The following is a 19,045-nucleotide window of genomic DNA, read 5'->3' as shown; positions in this document are numbered from 1 at the left end:
TGGAATGCAACTACCTCTGGGGTTCTTTTTGGAAAGTACCGGGGCTTTGAAGAGGTGGGTTATAGCCAAAATCTGTTAGAAACTGCTGGTCTTTTAAAGTGCCTCAAGACTCCTTTCTTGTTTTTGCAGCAACAGCTGCCACCTCTCTGGAAACTGTTATCAATGCACAGGCAGGTGCTTATTTATTGAACAGAGAGAAACCCAAAGGGTTTAAGGAGAGCAGGGGCCACTTCGAGAGAGAGGGAGGGAGAGGAGCCAGGGTTGCCATATTTTGAAGAGCAAAAAAGGACACTTTGCCGACTTTGACTTTTAACTATAGATTGCTATAACGACTCTCATGAAAAAGAGGATGTGTCCTGCAAAAAGAGGACATATGGCAACCCTACAGGGATCCTGGAGTACCAAAAAGGCAAGGATGCCCAACCTGAGAAGGTGCCCAAGAGAATGGGATGTGCTTTGATTGTAACCCCTCTTCATCTGAGGCAATTGTCTCCGTTGTCTCCTGAATGATGAGTTATTTTGTCATTTGGGAGCGGGCTAAATTGCAATTTGTTTATCCATAAAACATACATTTTTTTCCAGCGCCTTTTGAAGCCCACCTCGTTTTGGTTGGAAATAGGGTCCTACCCTCTCCCCAAGTTATCCTGGTTAGACACCACCTTGGGAAAATGTGACAGATGCACAGCAGCTTGTTTTTAGCATTATTATTATTATTATTATTAGTAGTAGTAGTAGTACATAGCTGTCAAGTGTCCCTTATTTGAAGGGACAGTCCCTTATTCCAGCGACATGTCCCGCTGCTGTCCCTTATTGATGGATGTCCCTTAAATGTCCCTTGAATGATGTCCCTTAAATTTTAAAGGAAGCAGCTCTTCTCCCTCCCTCCCTGCCGGCCAGGGAGGAGGGAGGCTCCAACTGTGTTGCTTGGCTGTGTTGCTCACCCAATAAGAAGTCTAAGAATGACTGGGGGGTGGAGCTTGCATGCCTTGTGTGTGGCTAGTTAATGCAAGCTGAGGAGGTTTTTGAATGCTGGACGCCATTTCGTTGTACGTGCTGCTGCAAACTTTGCAGTGCAAGGCCAGGCCGGGGAGCAATCTTAAGTTGAGGCTGCATAGGCCTTGTGGTGCATGTGATTCAGATTCTATTCATTTGAACCTCTGGTTACAAAGTTGGTTGGACAGTGTTCTCGAAGCTACCAGCATGAGTTTGACCAGACTGCAGGAGGACAGGAAGAGTGCCTGGAACAGGTGAGGGTGCAGGTCCCTTATTTTCAAGGCTGCTGGTCCCTTATTTTCAAATCTGTAAGTTGACAGCTATGGTAGTAGTATTCATTAAATTTTTATACTGCCTTATACCTGTAGATCTCAGGGCGGTTCACAACATAAAATTACAATACAAAAAAATATGGTTCTTGAGGCTAAGACAGGGTGGTGGGCAGTCATGGCCAAATCCTTCCCAAACAGGAGAGACACTGTCTGTTATTGCTGTTTGATGGATGTAATGGTCTGGATCAGGCAACTGAGGATCCATACCAGGTCTGGCCAATCCAGAGTCTTCATACTCCTGCCAATCAGAGGCCCTGATGTTGCACACTCCTATTCTGTTCCATACCCAAAGGGGGTCCTGAAGCCTATAAGTAAAGTTCAGTCACAACCCAGGAAGACAACTGCAACCTTTCTTGATGTATAGGTGCAATTAATAACTGAAAGCTTTTAATTTACTACAGAGGGGAGGAGGAGGGAATGGTGCTCCAAAAGGACCTGGAACAATTACTATTAATCAAGGCAATTAATCAACTTACCTCTGCAGCACTTGAGGGCACCCACTTCTCCTCAGTGCCTGATTTCCTTAGGTCCTTCTTACTCTTAGCTCTGCTGCCCACTTTCACTGGCCATGCTGGCTTTTATGCTTGCTGACCTGGCGAACACTTTCGCTCTGTTGGCACTTGTTGAAAGCTTGGAAGTTGCACAAGATGGGGAAGGCATGGAAGGCGCATTTCTGGATCTGCAGTCTGCAATGCAGACTGTGCCACAAGCAACATTCGTTTTAGAAGAGGACTGGGCAGACTTCTGGAAGACAAGGCTATCAATGGCTACTAGCCATGATGGGGATGCCTCTAAAGATCAGTTGCTGGAAGTCGCAGGAGGGAAGAAGACTCTTGTGCTCAAATCCTGCTTGGGGGTTTCCCACAATCATCTTTTGGGCTGCTGTGAGAACAGGATGCTGCACTAGGTGGGCCACTGGCCTGATCCAGCAGACTCTTCATATGTTCTTATTGCTTGATACCCAAAACATTCCCCCCCCCGCTTCCCTTTAGTTAGTTAAAACGTTGAGAGGAAAAAACAATGCTGTCTGTTAAGTTGTGGGTGAACATATCAGATGACACAGCGATTCTTCAAACAGCTCTTGTTTATTCACAGGCCAGGACAGAACTGAACTGAAGGGCTCAGTCAGCCTGCTTATATAGAGCTCCAGTACCACGTTACTGTAACAACTTTCTAAAACCAGCCAATCACTGAACGTCACTTTCGATCCCTTATTTGCATAACTATCTACAGTATCCCCCTGCTGGCCCAGGGTGAGAACTTCAGTACATAAGACTGTCCAGGGTTGTAAAGACTGCAGAGAGAATAATTGGATGCACTCTTCCCACCTCGGATCAAATCTATGCTTCCAGGTGCCATAAAAAAGCTGCAGAGATAGCTCAGGATAGTGCACACCCTGGAAATGATCTATTTCAGCTTCTACCTTCTGGAAGAAGATACAGGGTTATAAAGACTGGGACTAGCTACCTGAGAAACAGTTTCTATCCAAATGCGATAGTATTCAGAGGTCTCCTGCCTTCAGTACTGGACATAGTACATCGTCATCAAGGCCAATAGCCATTGATAGCCTTATTGTATTCCATCACTTTGTTTAGCCTTAAAAAAAGCCACCTGAGTGGCCCTCACCAGATTGTGGCAGCAAAGTCTCTCAACTAGATGCTGTGTTCACAGATATTCACAGATCATTGCATATCTGTATTTGCTTCTCATTTTTTTAAAGCCAGACAGTGACAAAGTTGCTCAATGATAAAGCCATTATGCAGTTGTAATAATACAATTGTTGATAAAAAACAGAGTAAAGAACCAACACAATGAGTATCACCATATCTGCAGTTCCCAAAAGCAAAAGGAAACCAATTCTGAAGACAAAGCATGTTTCTTAATAAACCCTTCCCTCAATTTTAGAGAACGTGTTAATTTTAATAATACCAGGATACTCACGCTGTTCCCTCTACATTCATCCAATAAAAATGTTTTAAGTTTTTGTATCAAATTAGTATATATTTTATTGAATGACATTGTATATATTGCAGCAGCCTTTGGCTATAAGCAATAAACCTTACTGACTGACTGACTCTACATTCATCACTCAGTGACAAATGTTTATGAATCGTGATTAGCAACCTCTCTGCCACAATTAAATTCAACACAAAGGAATGCCATTCCTTTGCGGTCAAGGCTTTTTGTTATTATTTAGAGTAACAGTTCGGGAGACAGTTGGTCTATCTACTCCAGACATGATTGATATCACCCTTCTGACTTTACTCCAGTCTATAAATCACTCTGCACTTTCAGAACAAATGTATTTATCTTGTCACCATCTCCAGAGCTTATCTGAATTAGTACTGTAAAAGTTCTGAATTTTGGCTAGGATAGGACACCATCAAAACATCATTTTATCCTGCTTTTCTTTTAACACGACACAGTGAGGCATAGCAAAGTTCGTGCGCCAAAACTGTAGCCAAATATCACCTGATAAGTGTTCTTCAAACACACATATTCTGGTACCAGTTAACAACCTAAGTATGCCTTAATATGTTATCTTCTTTTGCTGTCCCATTCAAATTTTTAAAAATGTTTTAAAAACCCCAAAAACCTTTATTAGCTGGTAACAAGACATGCCTTTTACATCCTGCTCATTTTGATAATTGTCAAGGTGACAAATGCGTCCTTCAGAGGCCCCTGCTCAATGTAGGGATTGGGGGGGGGCTGTGGGTTCCCAAATGTTGGACTCCACCTTCCTGTTATAGACTTAAAGGTAAAGGGACCCCTGACCATTAGGGCCAGTCACGGACGACTCTGGGGTTGCGCCGCTTATCTTGCTTTATTGGCCGAGGGAGCCGGCGTACAGCTTCTGGGTCATGTGGCCAGCATGACTAAGCCGCTTCTGGCGAACCAGAGCAGCGCACGGAAACACCGTTTACCTTCCCTCTGGAGCAGTACCTATTTTCCTACTTGCACTTTGACATGCTTTCGAACTGCTAGGTTGGCAGGAGCAGGGACCAAGCAACGGGAGCTCACTCTGTTGTCGGGATTTGAACCGCCAACCTTCTGATCGGCAAGCCCTAGGCTCAGTGGTTTAACCCATAGCCCCACCCGCGTCCCTTATAGAGTTATAGAATTACGTGAGCGGATTTCCATTATCTTGACCTTGGGGACTTCCCATTCCCATTCAACAGTGCTATTTTTCTAGAAAAAGAGTTGCCAGAACTCACCATGAACCCTTGTTCTCTTAAAATAGAAATGGCGCCCAGCTGGGAGGCGCCGGAACTGAGTTTCTGGTGAGTTCCGGCTGAAAAAAAGCCCTGCCACTCAATCTGTAAATGTACAGTTGAACAAATTTTCACCGTGAAGGGCAAAACTCAGTGGTTCTCTGTCTCTCCTTGGCTGAGCTGGCGAAAGGATTGGGACAGGTTTAAATAGTCATCATTTGAATGCCCATTTGGATCCCTTTCTGCTGCTGATGTCCTATGAGTTAAATGCCCCAAGTTATATACCGGTGAGATCTGTGTTAGACAGACTCCCAGCCACTTGTGAGCTGCTTCTGAGTTGCCTTCCAAGATCTGAGTGCTTCTCTGCCGTTCCCTCACCTTGAGTGCCACTGCTCTGCAGGTGGAGATGCTCGTGGGTGTGCTAATTAGAGCTAATAATAACTCCCATGACCTGCCTTGGCACACAAATGCTTTTTTTTGCAGCCGGATGTCAGAGCTTCTGGGCTGGTCTGATGGGGTGGAGCACGTCACCCTACATGCCCAAGAACTGTACAAATTAGGGATAAAAATGGTCTTTAATCACAGTATTGCCTTAAAGACAATGCATTCCACCTAAAGCTTGGATTTCTTTCTGTATGTGTTTTCAATCAGGTGGAATAAATAGTCGTTGAGCGGGCCAGGAAATTCATTTCAGCAACTGTTCCAGGAAGGACACTGAGGTAAATTTTAAAACATTCATAGAATACTGCGAGTGTACAGGGTACAATCTGATTAGTGGCGTCTCTTTGAAGAAAAGGCTCCCCCTCCCCCCTCGTCCTTGCCCCCTAAGGTCACTAGGTGTGCCAGCTCAGCCACAGGATCAGAGAGGAAATACAGTACAATAAATATGGCAGGGAACCACAAAAACAAATCAGTAAAAATCCCTGAAATCTAGGTCAGAGAACCACAGTATTTCTCTAAACTGGAAACATAATTGACAGCTCAGCACCATCTTGAAATGCCTGAGCCAACAAACTCTCTTAAAATATTTTGCAGCGTAATGGGATTTTTTTTTAGTACTTTCCTGAACATTTTTATTGCCAAATGAAAGCTGCAAATGGACAAGATAAAAAACATGTAGGTGAAAGTTTCACTTTAATTGACCACAGAGGTATTAATAATTAGCATTTATGCAATACTCTTGGTTGTTTTGGATGCCTCATGCATAGCACCAGAATTCTTACAACAGCTTCATTTGAGGGGGGGTGCAGAGGGGCGCTGCCAAGTCCCTCAAGGGAAGGGCCTATAGATTCATGGGAGAGCATATGCTCTGCAGGCAGAAGGTGTCAAGTTCAATTCCTGGCATAAAGGTAAAGGTAAAGGGACCCCTGACCATTAGGTCCAGTCGTGTCAATCTGTGGGGTTGCGACGCTCATCTCGATTTATTGGCTGAGGGAGCCGGTGTGCAGCTTCCGGGTCATGTGGCCAGCATGACTAAGCCACTTCTGGTGAAACAGAGCAGCGCATGGAAACACCATTTACCTTCCCGCTGGAGCGGTACCTATTGATCTACTTGTACTTTGACGTGCTTTTGAACTTGCAGGCGGGCAGGAGCAGGGACCGAGCAAGGGGAGCTCACCCCGTCGTGGGGATTCGAACCGCCAACCTTCTGATTGGCAAGTCCTAGGCTCTGTGGTTTAACCCACAAGCGCCACCCGCGTCCCTTAATTCCTGGCATAGCATCTCCAAATAAGGCTGAAACCCTGGGGGAGATGCTGCCCGTTAGTGCTGACATTATTGAGTCAGGTGGGCCAACGGTCTGACTCAGCATACGGCTGCTTCCTATTTATGTAGAACCATGAGGACTAGAACCTTACTTTTTAGAGGAAAGGCCAATACCCTCAGTGGTAGAACACTTGCTCTGCATGCAGAAATGCTCAGGTTCAGTTTTTGGCATCTGCTGGGAGAGATTTCCATTTGAAACCCTGGGGAGCTGCTGCCAGTCAGAATCAAGAGTACTGAGCTAGGATGGAGAGAAAACCAGGGGAACTTGGCCATACCCTTGGGACCTTCTAGCAGCCCCACCAGGTCTGGGGGACATCAACTGCCATTGGCCAAAAGGTTGGTGCTTTGAGCTTACTGCCCTTGAGCGGGGTGGGGGCCGCTGCCGGGAGGAGGCAGTAAACCTGCCCCCTACTAATTGATCTTGAGGTCTATGCCACTTTGTTTAAAATTTTGGGAAGCAGTTGAGCAAGCCTGGTACAAATTGGCAAGGCTGCCCCACCTAGGGAAAGCCACAGAGTTTGAATGATGAATATCTTTGACTCAAAAAGGCATTGGCTTTGGGGGGTTGACCTTGGCATGCCTCATTGAACAAAAAACAAGATCAAGAACTAACTCTCTCTCTCTCTCTCTCTCTCTCTCTCTCTGTGTGTGTGTGTGTGTGTGTTGTTGTTGTTGTTGTTAATTAAATTTCCTGATTTGACTGGGGCATCCTGGAATTACAGAAGCCATCCTAGCTTCTGATTAGATTCTGGGATGTCATGTTTAGTTTCAGTGAGGGCATGGCCCCAGAAGATGTGTGTCCTGATTTTCCTCTATAGCATGTTGGAGGGTATGATATATTTGGTACTCAGATGTTTTGGCTTGGTACTCAGCCTTGGTACTCAGACGTTTTGGCTCCAGATCGCTGCGAACCCAGAAGTAAGTGTTCTGGTTTGCAAACATTTTTGGGAAGCTGAACGTTTGTTTCGGCTGTTGGCATTGTTTCCAGGGCCAATCAGCCAATCAGAAGCTGCGCCTTGGTTTGTGAATGTTTTGGAAGTTGAACGGATTTCCGGAAAGGATTCTGTTCGACAACCAAGGTATGACTGTATTCCACAAGCCAACCAATTTTATTTTTAAAACGTGTCAGAAGAGAGGTTTCGAAATGTTTTAAATACAAAATTTAATAGAATTGAGAAATAATTGGTTCCATTTCCAAATTGCACTCAGCAACCAAAATCTCCCCTTTTGTCACTTGAGCCCTTCAGATTGGGCCCAGCCCACTGGGACAAGAGCAGCTGAGGACAAGGCTCCCCCCACCCCCACGCATATGAATCCCCCCCCCCAAAATCTCCAGTCATGGCTCCTTCACACACAGATTGTCAGAGCAGGGTGTGATCACACCTTGGGGAAAGTGCTTCATGCCACCGTGGGTAAGCGTGAATTGGTCCCATAATTCCCATTGGTACATATTTATATTTCCTCTCTCCTGTGTTTTCCTTGATATAAACTGCATGTTGTTAGCCCGGAGAATGAAAATATCCTCCAGCTTTCTGTGCTGTCAATCATTCTAGGAAATGGGCATACAATGTTCATTAAAAAACGTATTATTTCATCAAGGCAAGACATGGGGGCTGTAGAGTAGAAATGCTGCTTGTACTGGGGTATTTTCGTTCCTTTTTTTTGCAGAGGGGGCAGTTTTTGGTTTTTTTAAGCAGAGTTTGAGGCACCTGAGCCTGGGGCCTCACTGCTGGTGTGTTGATTGTTGGACGTAGGAAGTTGCCTTCTACAGAGTCAAGGGTCACCTACACTTCTGTTTGTCTTGTGATTGGCAGGCATGGGTCAAAGAGATTTTTTTTCCAGTCCCTGTCTATCTTCAATTTTGAGATCCTTCCAATTTCTCCCATTGTTTTGGATATATTGTAGTACTCCAATAATTTGGCAAGCCACTCTATTTTTGTCGATACCTGGCTGGCTGTTGTGAGAACAGGATGCTGGACTAGATGGTTCCACTGGCCTGATCCTGTAGGCTCATGGTGCTCACCCACCTTAGAGGGTTGTTATGAGGATTACTGTGAAATAATGTGACAGAGCGTAACTATGTTAAAGAGCTGTTTGAAGGCAAAGTGTAACTATTATGTATGAATTTTAAAGGATTAGGAATCTACAGTCATACCTCAGGTTACAGACGCTTCAGGTTCCATTTTTTCGGGTTATGGACCGCCGAAACCCGGAAGTACCAGAACGGGTTACTTCCGGGTTTTGGCGGTTGCGCATGTGCAGAAGCGCTAAATCGAGCTTTGTGCATGCGCAGAAGCGTCGAATTGCAACTCGCGCGTGCGCAGACGCGCCGCTGCATGTTGCGAATGTGCATCCCGCACAGACCATCCACTTTATATGTATCCGAGCCTCTTAAAAAAGTGAGGTGGAAAAATGTATCTCCTCCTGGGGCTCTTAATAGTACAACCTTTGGAAAGGAAGCATAGCAAACACTTAGTTAAACATTAATGTATGACCTTTGGTGGTCCCCATCACCTCTCCTTACCCAAAGGTTAATTCCAGTTTATGCAGTCAGCTGAACTAAGTGTTAGAATGATGCATGGACTCAACCACTTCAGGCTTGCTGACACTGTTGTATATCTGAAGAAAGGAAAGACGTCCCTGATGCATAGACATTTAGCATGTGAAGGAGAAGAGCTCTGGGCTCATTGTCTTCCATACATGCTGTTTTCTTGCGCTTGTGGGGCATCAAACATCTCAGCCCCACCAGCCCACAGTAGGGCCTTCCAAGAAGACGTTGGCACCCAGCTCCTCTGACTGTCTAGAATGGCCGTGAAGAGGTCAAAATTGTGTAATGGACACAAAGAAGGGGGACAGAATTGTGCCCACCCCTAACTGCTACACACTCATTGTTTCTGCAGACACAGCACATTCTCCACTTAGAAGTTCTGCCATTAGGCATTAGGAATCTGGAGCGTCATATTCTCTTGGAGGACACTGGGGAGGAACTGATGCCAGCAAGTGGAGGAAGAGGGAACAAGCTGAGGAGGACGTGATCAAAGGGTTATTTTATTAATCAGAAAGCATCTTTGGACCACCCTCTCTTGTCTGCTGCTTTCCTGTTCTGCAGTAGAGCTATGGTTCATCTACGTCTTAATTTAGGAGTCTTTATAAACGAGTGAAGGGACGTGGGTGGCGCTGTGGGTAAAACCTCAGTGCCTAGGGCTTGCCGATTGTATGGTCGGCGGTTCAAATCCCTGCGGCGGGGTGAGCTCCCGTCTTTCGGTCCCAGCTCCTGCCCACCTAGCAGTTCGAAAGCACCCCTAAGTGCAAGTAGATAAATAGGGACCGCTTTATAGCGGGAAGGTAAACGGCGTTTCCGTGTGCTGCGCTGGTGCTGGCTCGCCGGAGCAGCTTGTCACGCTGGCCACGTGACCCGGAAGTGTCTCCGGACAGCGCTGGCCCCCGGCCTCTTAAGTGAGATGGTCGCACAACCCTAGAGTCGGACACGACTGCCATACGGGCAGGGGTACCTTTACCTTATAAACGAGTGAAGCAAAAAAACACCTCCACTATGGAAGATTTTCCTGTTTTTTACAGCATGCAATGTACTTCCATTAACTGTGAAATGTTCTGCATGGTTGATTATGGTGGTGGTTTCATTCAAAATACAAACATCTTGTTTATACCTGCAGAGTGAGGCTGATCAGCGGAACCAGCAGGGCTTCTTGTCAAGAGCAAAACTGCACCTTTTAAGACCCTGGTGGGCAACCTGCCTTATTTTATGATTACCTTCAAGGGAATGGCACCTTTGGCAGGAAAAGGCTGCCCGCCTCTCTTTGGAGTGGAATGCCTTCACGAGTTAACTGGGGCCTGGGACTACTTGCATCAGCTATGACTCTTTCTCAGGCTTACTTCTCCATCTGTTAAATGAGCATAAAAGTAACATACCTCACCTAAAGTCTGTAAAACTATGCTGAAATCCTGAACCCAACTACCTGTGCCTCATTGAACTCCATGTAATTTATATCGGAGCAAATGTGCATCGGCAGCGGTGGAATTGGATACTATGGTGCCCTGTGTGAGGCCAAAATTTGGCAGCCCCACCCCAGCCCTTGTGCCTCCTTCCCAAAGCTGGAAAAGCAGTAACGAGGCTTTGGGAAGAAGGAGGGAGGACTCCTGGACGGAAGGACCCTGTCAGAAGCCCATGCCACCTTCCAAAGCCCAGTGCCTCGCTTATTAGGCTTTGAGAGGGCGCCCCTTTGGCTCAGTGCCCAGTAGTACAGTCTTTGTTCATATGGTGCAGCTGTTTCCCTCTCTGCTGTCTTTAATAGTGCCCAGCTTTTGGTTCCTGTTGCTCAGCTTGTACCCTGCGAGGGCTGTTCCTGACTAGAAAGAGACACTCTCAGGCCTGGGGAAGATATTAATTCAAGGAGTGTACAGTACTTATTTACTGCTGGGTTGCTATTAAATCCCTCTATTCATAATTAACTATGGTGAAAACTTCACACACACATTTCTAGTGAGTATTTCTTATTTGCAGGTTTTGGAATAATTGAATTTAGAGCCTGCAGACCAAGGGAGAAATTAAGTCCCTCCATTCATAATTAACTAGGGGGGAATATTTCACACATTCTAGCTAGTATTTCTTGTTGGCAGAGTTTGGAATAATTGAATGGAGAGAGTCTGAGGCCCTGGGAGGGATGTGGTGGAGGTGAATGGCAAATTCAGCTCCACTTAATTCAATCCATGTGTCCACCCTGTTTGTGAAAGAGGAAGAGGAGAAGGGAAGGACAGGATGTCAGGTTCTGGGAAATCTCATCCTTCCAATCTCAGCACATTCTCCTGCTACAAAAGGTTTAATGAAAACAAACCAGTCCTCATCTGGCCATAAACGGAGTCCCTGGAGTTGTGACCAGAATGCGTTCATATTGAAAAGTCCTTTACAATATGGAATGTTCAAGGGTTACATTAATCACAAAAGTCTGCTTAGGCTACTGCCCAGAGGGGTTCTCTCTGTTTGCTGTTTCCTGGTACTCCCACAGCGCACTATTCAGCTACTGTTCCAGAGGGGTTTCTTTTTTTAAAAGAGAGATACATAATGTAAAAAACAGCTGCACCTGTTGTTGTTTTAAAGACATGCAATGCCCTTCATTGCACCCTAATGCCATTCAGGTAACTGGTAACTGTACCTGGGCCAGGGGTCTGCAGAAAACCTCCAGCCTTTGGCACATTTTTAAAAAGGGATGGAAGATGGCAAAGAAACAGTTCCTTTTGCATCACAGGACACACGCCAGGCACTAAGCAAAGGATTCTTTTTTGAGTCTCTTAGGCTGTTTGCTTCCAGCATTCATTTCTCCAAGTGCTGCTCTTTCTGTACCCAAAGCAACACTATCCTATGGCTGAGCCACTTCTGGGGCCAAATGTCCCACCAGTCCATGAGATGGACTGTTGCTGTGGCCCTATTCTTCTTCCAGCTTGGAGTAGGAAAACACTGATTACCGTATTTTTCGCTCTATAAGACGCACCAGACCACAAGATGCACCTAGTTTTTGGAGGAGGAAAACAAGAAAAAAAATATTCTGAATCTCAGAAGCCAGAACAGTAAGAGAGATCACTGCGCAGTGAAAGCAGCAATCCCTCTTGCTGTTCTGGCTTGTGGGATAGCCGTGCAGCCTGCATTCGCTCCATAAGACGCACACACATTTCCCCTTACTTTTTAGGAGGGAAAAATGAGTCTTATAGAGCAAAAAATACGGTAGTTGCTTATCCACATCAGGCCCCGTCAGAAAATAGTTTACTCAGTGCCACTGGCAAATGGGTGGCCTTCACGAGGAAGCCTTGGCAAATACCTGGAGCTGGGCCCTTCTGTCACTCTTGCCAGTGACTGCCATGAAAAACGTACTTCTGCTGATTGGAAATGGTTGCAGGCAGAACTGCCTGGTGCCAAGCATTTTCCCTGAGGCCCAGCTTAACCTTTGCCAAAGGCGTGGTTTCTCTCTTTCTGAAATGCTAAGGAAGGGGAGAGGATCCCTTTGGAGAAGCCATGTCGTGTCAACCATTTATTCATTTTGCACATTCAGCACCAGAAGACCAAGCTGCAAAACCAGCTCACAATATACAGGGCAGTGGGGCGGAGAGGAAGCGGAATTCCAGTCTTGTGTTTCTTTCTGGCTGGCATTTCTCATTTGTTTTCTGTCGCCTGGAGGTGCTTTTTAGATAAGTGTTATCTGGTAAACAGCCCCAGTGAAAGCAGTTTGCCAAAGTGGCAAAGAAACCCGAAAACACACGCATGTTTTTAAAACAAAGTCAGTGAAAATTTGGGTGCCATCTTATTGCACCCCCAATGTCTCCCGAACAAACCTTGTAGTTGAGAGTGTCAAGGTGAGGGATTTGCAAGCAACTGTTGCCATGCGAACATGTGGCCTCTTCTGTCCAGGGTTTCAAAGGCTCCATCTTCCGAAACTCCTCCCCTTCCAGATTTCATTTTACAGAGGACTCTCTGGAGTCCTTCAGCAGTGAGGGAAATGCACTCTGCACCTGCTCAGGAGTAGTTCGATCTATTTCTGTTTCCTTTTTTTCCAGAGCAGAACCCTCAAAGCAGATCAGGGATGGGAAAGCTGTGGACCTCCTGAGGCTGAAGGACTGAAATTCCCACAATCCCTCACCTTTTGCTGTACTGAGAGGGACTGATGGGAGTTGGAACCAAACAATTCCAGGTTTCTCATCCCCTGTTCTAGTATATATTCAACACCCTTGACTTTGAAACCAGTTGAGGACAGGCTACTACAGTGTTTCCCAACCGGTGTTCCGCGGCACACTAGTGTGCCGCGAGACGTTGCCTGGTGTGCCGTGGGAGGGAGGCGGGCGAGTCGGGCGACGAGAGGCGGGGCGGCGGTGGCGAGCACACGCGGGGCGGCGAGCGAGCTCCCTCCCACATCCCATCGCCGCTCGCTTCGGCCGGCCTACTGGGCTGTCGCAGGCGGAAGGCCTGCACATGCGCGAGGTTTTCGCGCCTTCGGGATTCCCTTCACGTCTTCCTCCTCCCGGGTCCTTGAGAGCGCGGGAAGCGGCAGCGCGAGACCGGCGTTGAGACAAAAACGCAAAGTTCCATTCAGGGCTCCCCTTTTGCCACGTCGTCTCACAGTTTGGAAGATAGCAGCTCTCCAAATTAATAGTCCTCTTTGAATAGGCGGGGCCTGAGCGTTCCACCAATTTAGGTCTCCTGCCGGGATGTGATATGGCTCCACCTTCCTCAAGGTGGTTCTGCTTTTAAATATTTTCCACCCTGTCACCATGAGGACTAGCGACTTCTTTTCGTAAAATATAAAATCGCTGCTCCTTGCTCTCGTGAGACTGTGTGTTTTAATTCGCAAAGGGTGTTCCGTGTACATTTGTGCGAGCTGTGCTGTAAAAAAAAGGGGTCTGTATCCGTTTGTCAGTGGCAATTGGATGGCCGGATACTGCAGTGATGGAAAAGTTTTTGAAAAGAAAAGAACTGGACTCTGAACAAAATTTGGAATTATAAAATTACAAAATTACAAAATTATAAAATACTATCTTTGTGTTTATTTGATTCCTATTAAAGAGAGTTACTTTATATATAGTCAATATAGGCACAGAGTTAATTTTTTAAACATTTTCTAATGGTGGTGTGCCTCGAGATTTTTTTCATGAAACAAGTGTGCCTTTGCCCAAAAAAGGTTGGGAAACACTGGGCTACTACAGAATTAAAACAACAACAACACATCCAATGTAAATGAGCTTTCCACACCTCAAATGTGCAAGGAGGGAGGCAGTAATCCTTTCTATTTCCACCTGTGAAATGCCTGTGGGTAATGCTATCTATTTAGCCACCAGCAATGTGGAGGAATGGCAAATGCTTAGAATTTCAAAAGTCACCCTACAATTGTTAAGAAGCTGGCGTGGGTGTTTTCCAGGCCTTGGGAAATAATATTTTGAGGCTAGTTGTATTCTATTTAATCCATTTCAGTATACACAAGCAAGGTGGAAGCAAAATCCCCTAACTTTCCTGAAGCCACAAATCTTTAATTGACGCTAAAATCAATTTCTCAGATGTTGTCATGAAGCCAGCATCCTCCTCCCGCTCTTGCTTTTCTTTGCATTTCTCCACCCATCGGAAAAAGAATTCAGCATCTTGATGACTGTGGCACCGGGCAACATCATTCCAATTAACCATAGTGAAAGTGAGTGTGGTATTTGACAAAAGAATGGCTGCCGTTGCTAAGCAAACACTGTTCAGCTATGCTTGTCAGAGATAAAAGCTGGCTGAGAGGGCTGGGTCCAAAGTTCTCATTAAAAGAGCATTACGGGGTGCTGCTGTGCTGCGCTGAGTGGAGAGGTGCCCACCTCTCTTGGCTTTTGGACAGCTCAGTCGCTTGCTTAATGGCTTGTGATGACCGGTGGCTACTCTGAGCAACCGGTATCTGCAGCTTACACGTATCAGGAAGAGCTAGGACTGGAAATGAGTGTTCTGCTTGTGGGCATTTGTAGCTGGAGACCAGAGAAATAGCTTGATGCTAGCAGTGAGAAAAGCACTGAATTTCGCTATTGGCTGGAAAAAAGCAGTCTCAGTGGAAACTGCAAGAGTGTGTGCTTTTGTGGGGGTCGATGCTGTTTGAAAGGTCGGCATTCCTAATGGACGTGTAAGGTAGTAAAGGCATTCTGGGAAATGATATATAATGAAAAAAAATGTTTAAAATAACCTTTATAAAGAAACCAGAAGCATTTTTTAAAGGAATTGTAGACAAACCTGGACAGCATCTTAAAAAGCAGAGACATCACCTTGCCAACAAAGGTCCGTATAGTAAAAGCTATGGTTTTCCCAGTAGTGATGTATGGAAGTGAGAGCTGGACCATAAAGAAGGCTGATCGCCGAAGAAATGATGCTTTTGAATTATGGTGTTGGAGGAGACTCTTGAGAATCCCATGGACTGCAAGAAGATCAAACGCATCCATTCTGAAGGAAATCAGCCTTGAATGCTCACTGGAAGGACAGATTGTGAAGCTGAGGCTCCAGTACTTTGGCCACCTCATGAGAAGAGAAAACTCCCTGGAGAAGACCCTGATGTTGGGAAAGATGGAGGGCACAAGGAGAAGGGGACGGCAGAGGACGAGATGGTTGGATAGTGTTCTTGAAGCTACCAGCATGAGTTTGACCAAACTGCGGGAGGCAGTGGAAGATAAGAGTGCCTGGCATGCTCTGGTCCATGGGGTCACAAAGAGTCGGACAGGACTAAATAACTAAACAACAACAACAACAACAACAGGTACCAAGATTCCAAAGGAGCAGAAAAGACTTTTCATGTATGCTACGACAGCCGCACGGATGCTACTAGCCCAGAGATGGGAAGAAGACAAAGTCCCTGCCAGAGAAGAATGGCAAATGAAGCTGTTGGACTACGCCAAAATGGCAAAACTGGCCAGAAGGCTCAGGAACCAAGACAAAACTTTCAAGAAAGAATGGGAAAGATTTATAATTTATTTAAGAGACCACTGTAAGCAAATGAAAACAATAGCAGGATTTTAACAACACTTGTAATGTAACAAATACCGGTAGTTGCTTTGGATGATATGGATAGACTTAAAATCTGGATGATGAAATAATATGCAGCTGAAATTGATGACAATAGGACCCATGGAGGGGATGGTGGGAAGTCTTGAGATTCAGAGAAATCTCTAAATCTGAGTATGTATTTGATATTATTATAATTTTACACTTGTAAAATCAAATAAAAATTATTTACAAAAAAAAAGAAAGGTAGGTTGGCATTCCTCGGCCTAGTGACTACTTTCTGCGGCGCAGCTTGTCTGTTTGCAAATAAGCAGCTTGTACTTTATTAAAGGCTTACAGTGTGTCTTTTTTTACTGACGTGGTTACAGGCCACTCCTGGAACATCCAGTTCTTCATGGAAATTGCAAGCGTGACGCAATAAAGAGACCCGTGTCCCTAAGAGGTTGATTTGGTTCGCATTTTGATACAAACCTACTTCCAGGGTGGCATAACCTTACATTATGTGCTGTATGCGGTCTCCATTCTAATTGTGCTTCCTGCAAATTGCAGAAAATCAACAAGACTAAATTGACCCTCACCAAAACTAGACTTGACTTCTATAGTGTATTCAGCACACAAGCTGATGTTCTATTAGATGTGCTCTTTTAAGTAGGTACAGTGGTACCTCGGGTTAAGTACTTAATTCATTCTAGAGGTCTGTTCTTAACCTGAAACTGTTCTTAACCTGAAGCACCACTTTAGCTAATGGGGCCTTTTGCTGCTGCTGCGCCGCCGGAGCACAATTTCTGTTCTGATCCTGAAGCAAAGTTCTTAACCTGAAGCACTATTTCTGGGTTAGCGGAGTCTGTAACCTGAAGTGTATGTAACCTGAAGCGTATGTAACCAGAGGTACCACTGTATTCCCTTTGCAAGTGGGTGCATTTTTTTTAAAAAAAGGTTTGCAATATCCTTTTGCAATAATGCCTTTTGCAATGGGACCATTTCAACACATGGTTCAGCAGGACTGCTGTTAAGGGACAGAAGCGAAGGGGCTCCTCTGTTTGCTAGAGGGTTGTACATACGGTTTTCATGAAAAACCCCAAACCCAGTACAGTTCGACGACTTGTTTGTAAAGGGGTGACCTTTTCCCTTGAGAAATGGTTTAAGCACAACTGATTGCTGTGCCAATTACATCGCAACCAGATTTGAACAGGTAAGATGGGTTATGAGCAGCAATAGAAATTACCAAAACTTTAGCTACAAGGAAGAGATAAAAGATACCAGGGCAGGTGGAGGCTATTCAGAGAACTCTGGCTGTACAGATTCGATCCCCAACCCCCCCACTCTAAAAGGCTGCTCCTAAACTCTGCTAAATTCAGGTTTCAGACTCATTCCAACTTAAGTGTTTAGGGAAGTTTTAAATGTTTGAAGTTTTATTCCGTTTTTAGTCCTCTATTGGGAGCCGCCCATCGTGGCTGGGGAAACCCAGCCAGATAGGTGGGGTATAAATAATAAAATTATTATTATTATAAGTATGAGCCTGCAGAGCTATTACTGCAGCCTCCTATAAGAGCAGGAGAGTTTGGGCAAAAGAGAACAGGCAATTGTTGGTGCAGGAGTGAGTTCAAAACCAAAAAGCAGCCTTTCTGGAGCTGCCCAATGGTCACTTACATCCTGTATTTTAAAAAATTCTCCTACCATTTTTTTCTCATGCTATTAATTTTTTACTAATATTTCTAGACTGCTGTTCCACCAATAAGCCTTCAAAGTAAAAAGGTAAAGGGTCCCCTGACCATTAGGTCCAGTCGCGGACGACTCTGGGGTTGTGGCGCTCATCTCGCTTTATTGGCCGAGGGAGCCGGCATACAGCTTCTGGGTCATGTGGCCAGCATGACTAAGCTGCTTCTGGCGAACCAGAGCAGCACACGGAAACACCGTTTACCTTCCCGATTTATCTACTTGCACTATGACGTGCTTTCGAACTGCTAGGTTGGCAGGAGCTGGGACCGAGCAACGGAAGCTCACCCCATCACGGGGATTTGAACCACCGACCTTCTGATTGGCAAGTCCTAAGCTCTGTGGTTTAACCCACAGTGCCACCCGTGTCCCAAGCCTTCAAAGTAGCTAAAAATAATAATATATTCCTGGTGTAGGTATATTCACCTGTGTGTAAGCACCCATGTTGTTATAAGGGGAGGCAATGCAAGGAGGGTCATACAGCCCCAATGTTTTTAAAAAGGAAACATAGTCTTCAGAAGGGGCTGTTTTGAGAAGTGATGGTGCAGATATGCTTAACCTGACCCCCCCCCAACTGTGCTTCCCCCACCATGCTACAAATTGCCACCTCCTCCATCTGTTTCCTCCTCCATCGCCACTGCCCAGTTGGCTCCAGGAGTGGTCTGGGCTCTCAGGCCCAGTGATCCAAAATTTGCTCCCACCATGTTGAAGTTGGCCTCCGTCCACTTGGAGACCAACAAAAACATTACTTTATAAACCTATTGGTTAAACCAACAGAGCTTGCAGCAGTCCCTCTCACTTTACAATGATCTTACACAAACGGATGTTTTGCCAGGGTCTCTTTGATTCAAAGGAACAGGATGCTGTGCTACTTCAGGCAACTCAGATGAACAAAAGGGAGCCGAGAATGAGAGCCCAGATGTGGGATTTTCCTTGAGACCACAAATATTACACACACACACACACACACACAATTAAACTATTGCAAGCAGATGTGCCTTGCTCGATCCAGCCGTGGCTGACTTTGCTCAGCTACCTTGAGGTCGCCTAGATTTTCACGAGTATTTCAGCCTTAGTAACAGAATACTGTACTCAGTTTCCCAATGAGCAAATACTTATGGGTGCTAATCTTGTTTTCTTTTTCTTTCGCAAAGCCACTTCAGTCTTGTTATAAGAGTTACCAATTCGGGGAGAACATGAGCCCAATCCTGCCCACCTTGCACTCAAAGCAGACCCACATTTTTTCGAATTTTCCCATTATCTGTCCTCGAACAGCATCTACCATTTACTCAGCACGGCCACAGCGTAGTTTCCACAAATGCATGTTAAAAATCTGGAAAGTTGGCAACTCACCTTTCTTCTTCCTGTTCTTTGGAATCTCAGGACTAACAGCAAGGCAGGAAAGGAACAGAAGTGAAAGGATCAGGAAGGTCCTCATCTCTTTGCCTTTTTACACAACAAGAGAGGCTGCTTTCCTGCGTGATGTGGGCACAGGAAGGAAAGGAATAGCCCCC

The 19,045-nt window shown here is 45.5% G+C and overlaps 1 protein-coding gene across 1 annotated transcript in view; it reads right to left on the bottom strand.

Moving 5' to 3' along the window:
* LIPC (lipase C, hepatic type) overlaps positions 1–19,045 on the bottom strand; it is a 51,080-nt gene extending 32,035 nt beyond the window's left edge. Inside the window, exon 1 of the mRNA XM_081887737.1 lies at positions 18,885–19,045. Within this exon, the coding sequence (XP_081743863.1) occupies positions 18,885–18,969 (85 nt within the window). The 5' untranslated portion in view covers positions 18,970–19,045. The remainder of the gene's footprint in view (positions 1–18,884) is intronic.

This window comes from Podarcis melisellensis (genome assembly GCF_964234715.1).
Source record: "Podarcis melisellensis genome assembly, chromosome: 14".
NCBI lineage: Eukaryota > Metazoa > Chordata > Lepidosauria > Squamata > Lacertidae > Podarcis > Podarcis melisellensis.
Note: the sequence above shows the minus strand (reverse complement) of the source record. Positions and strands in the feature narration are given on the sequence as shown.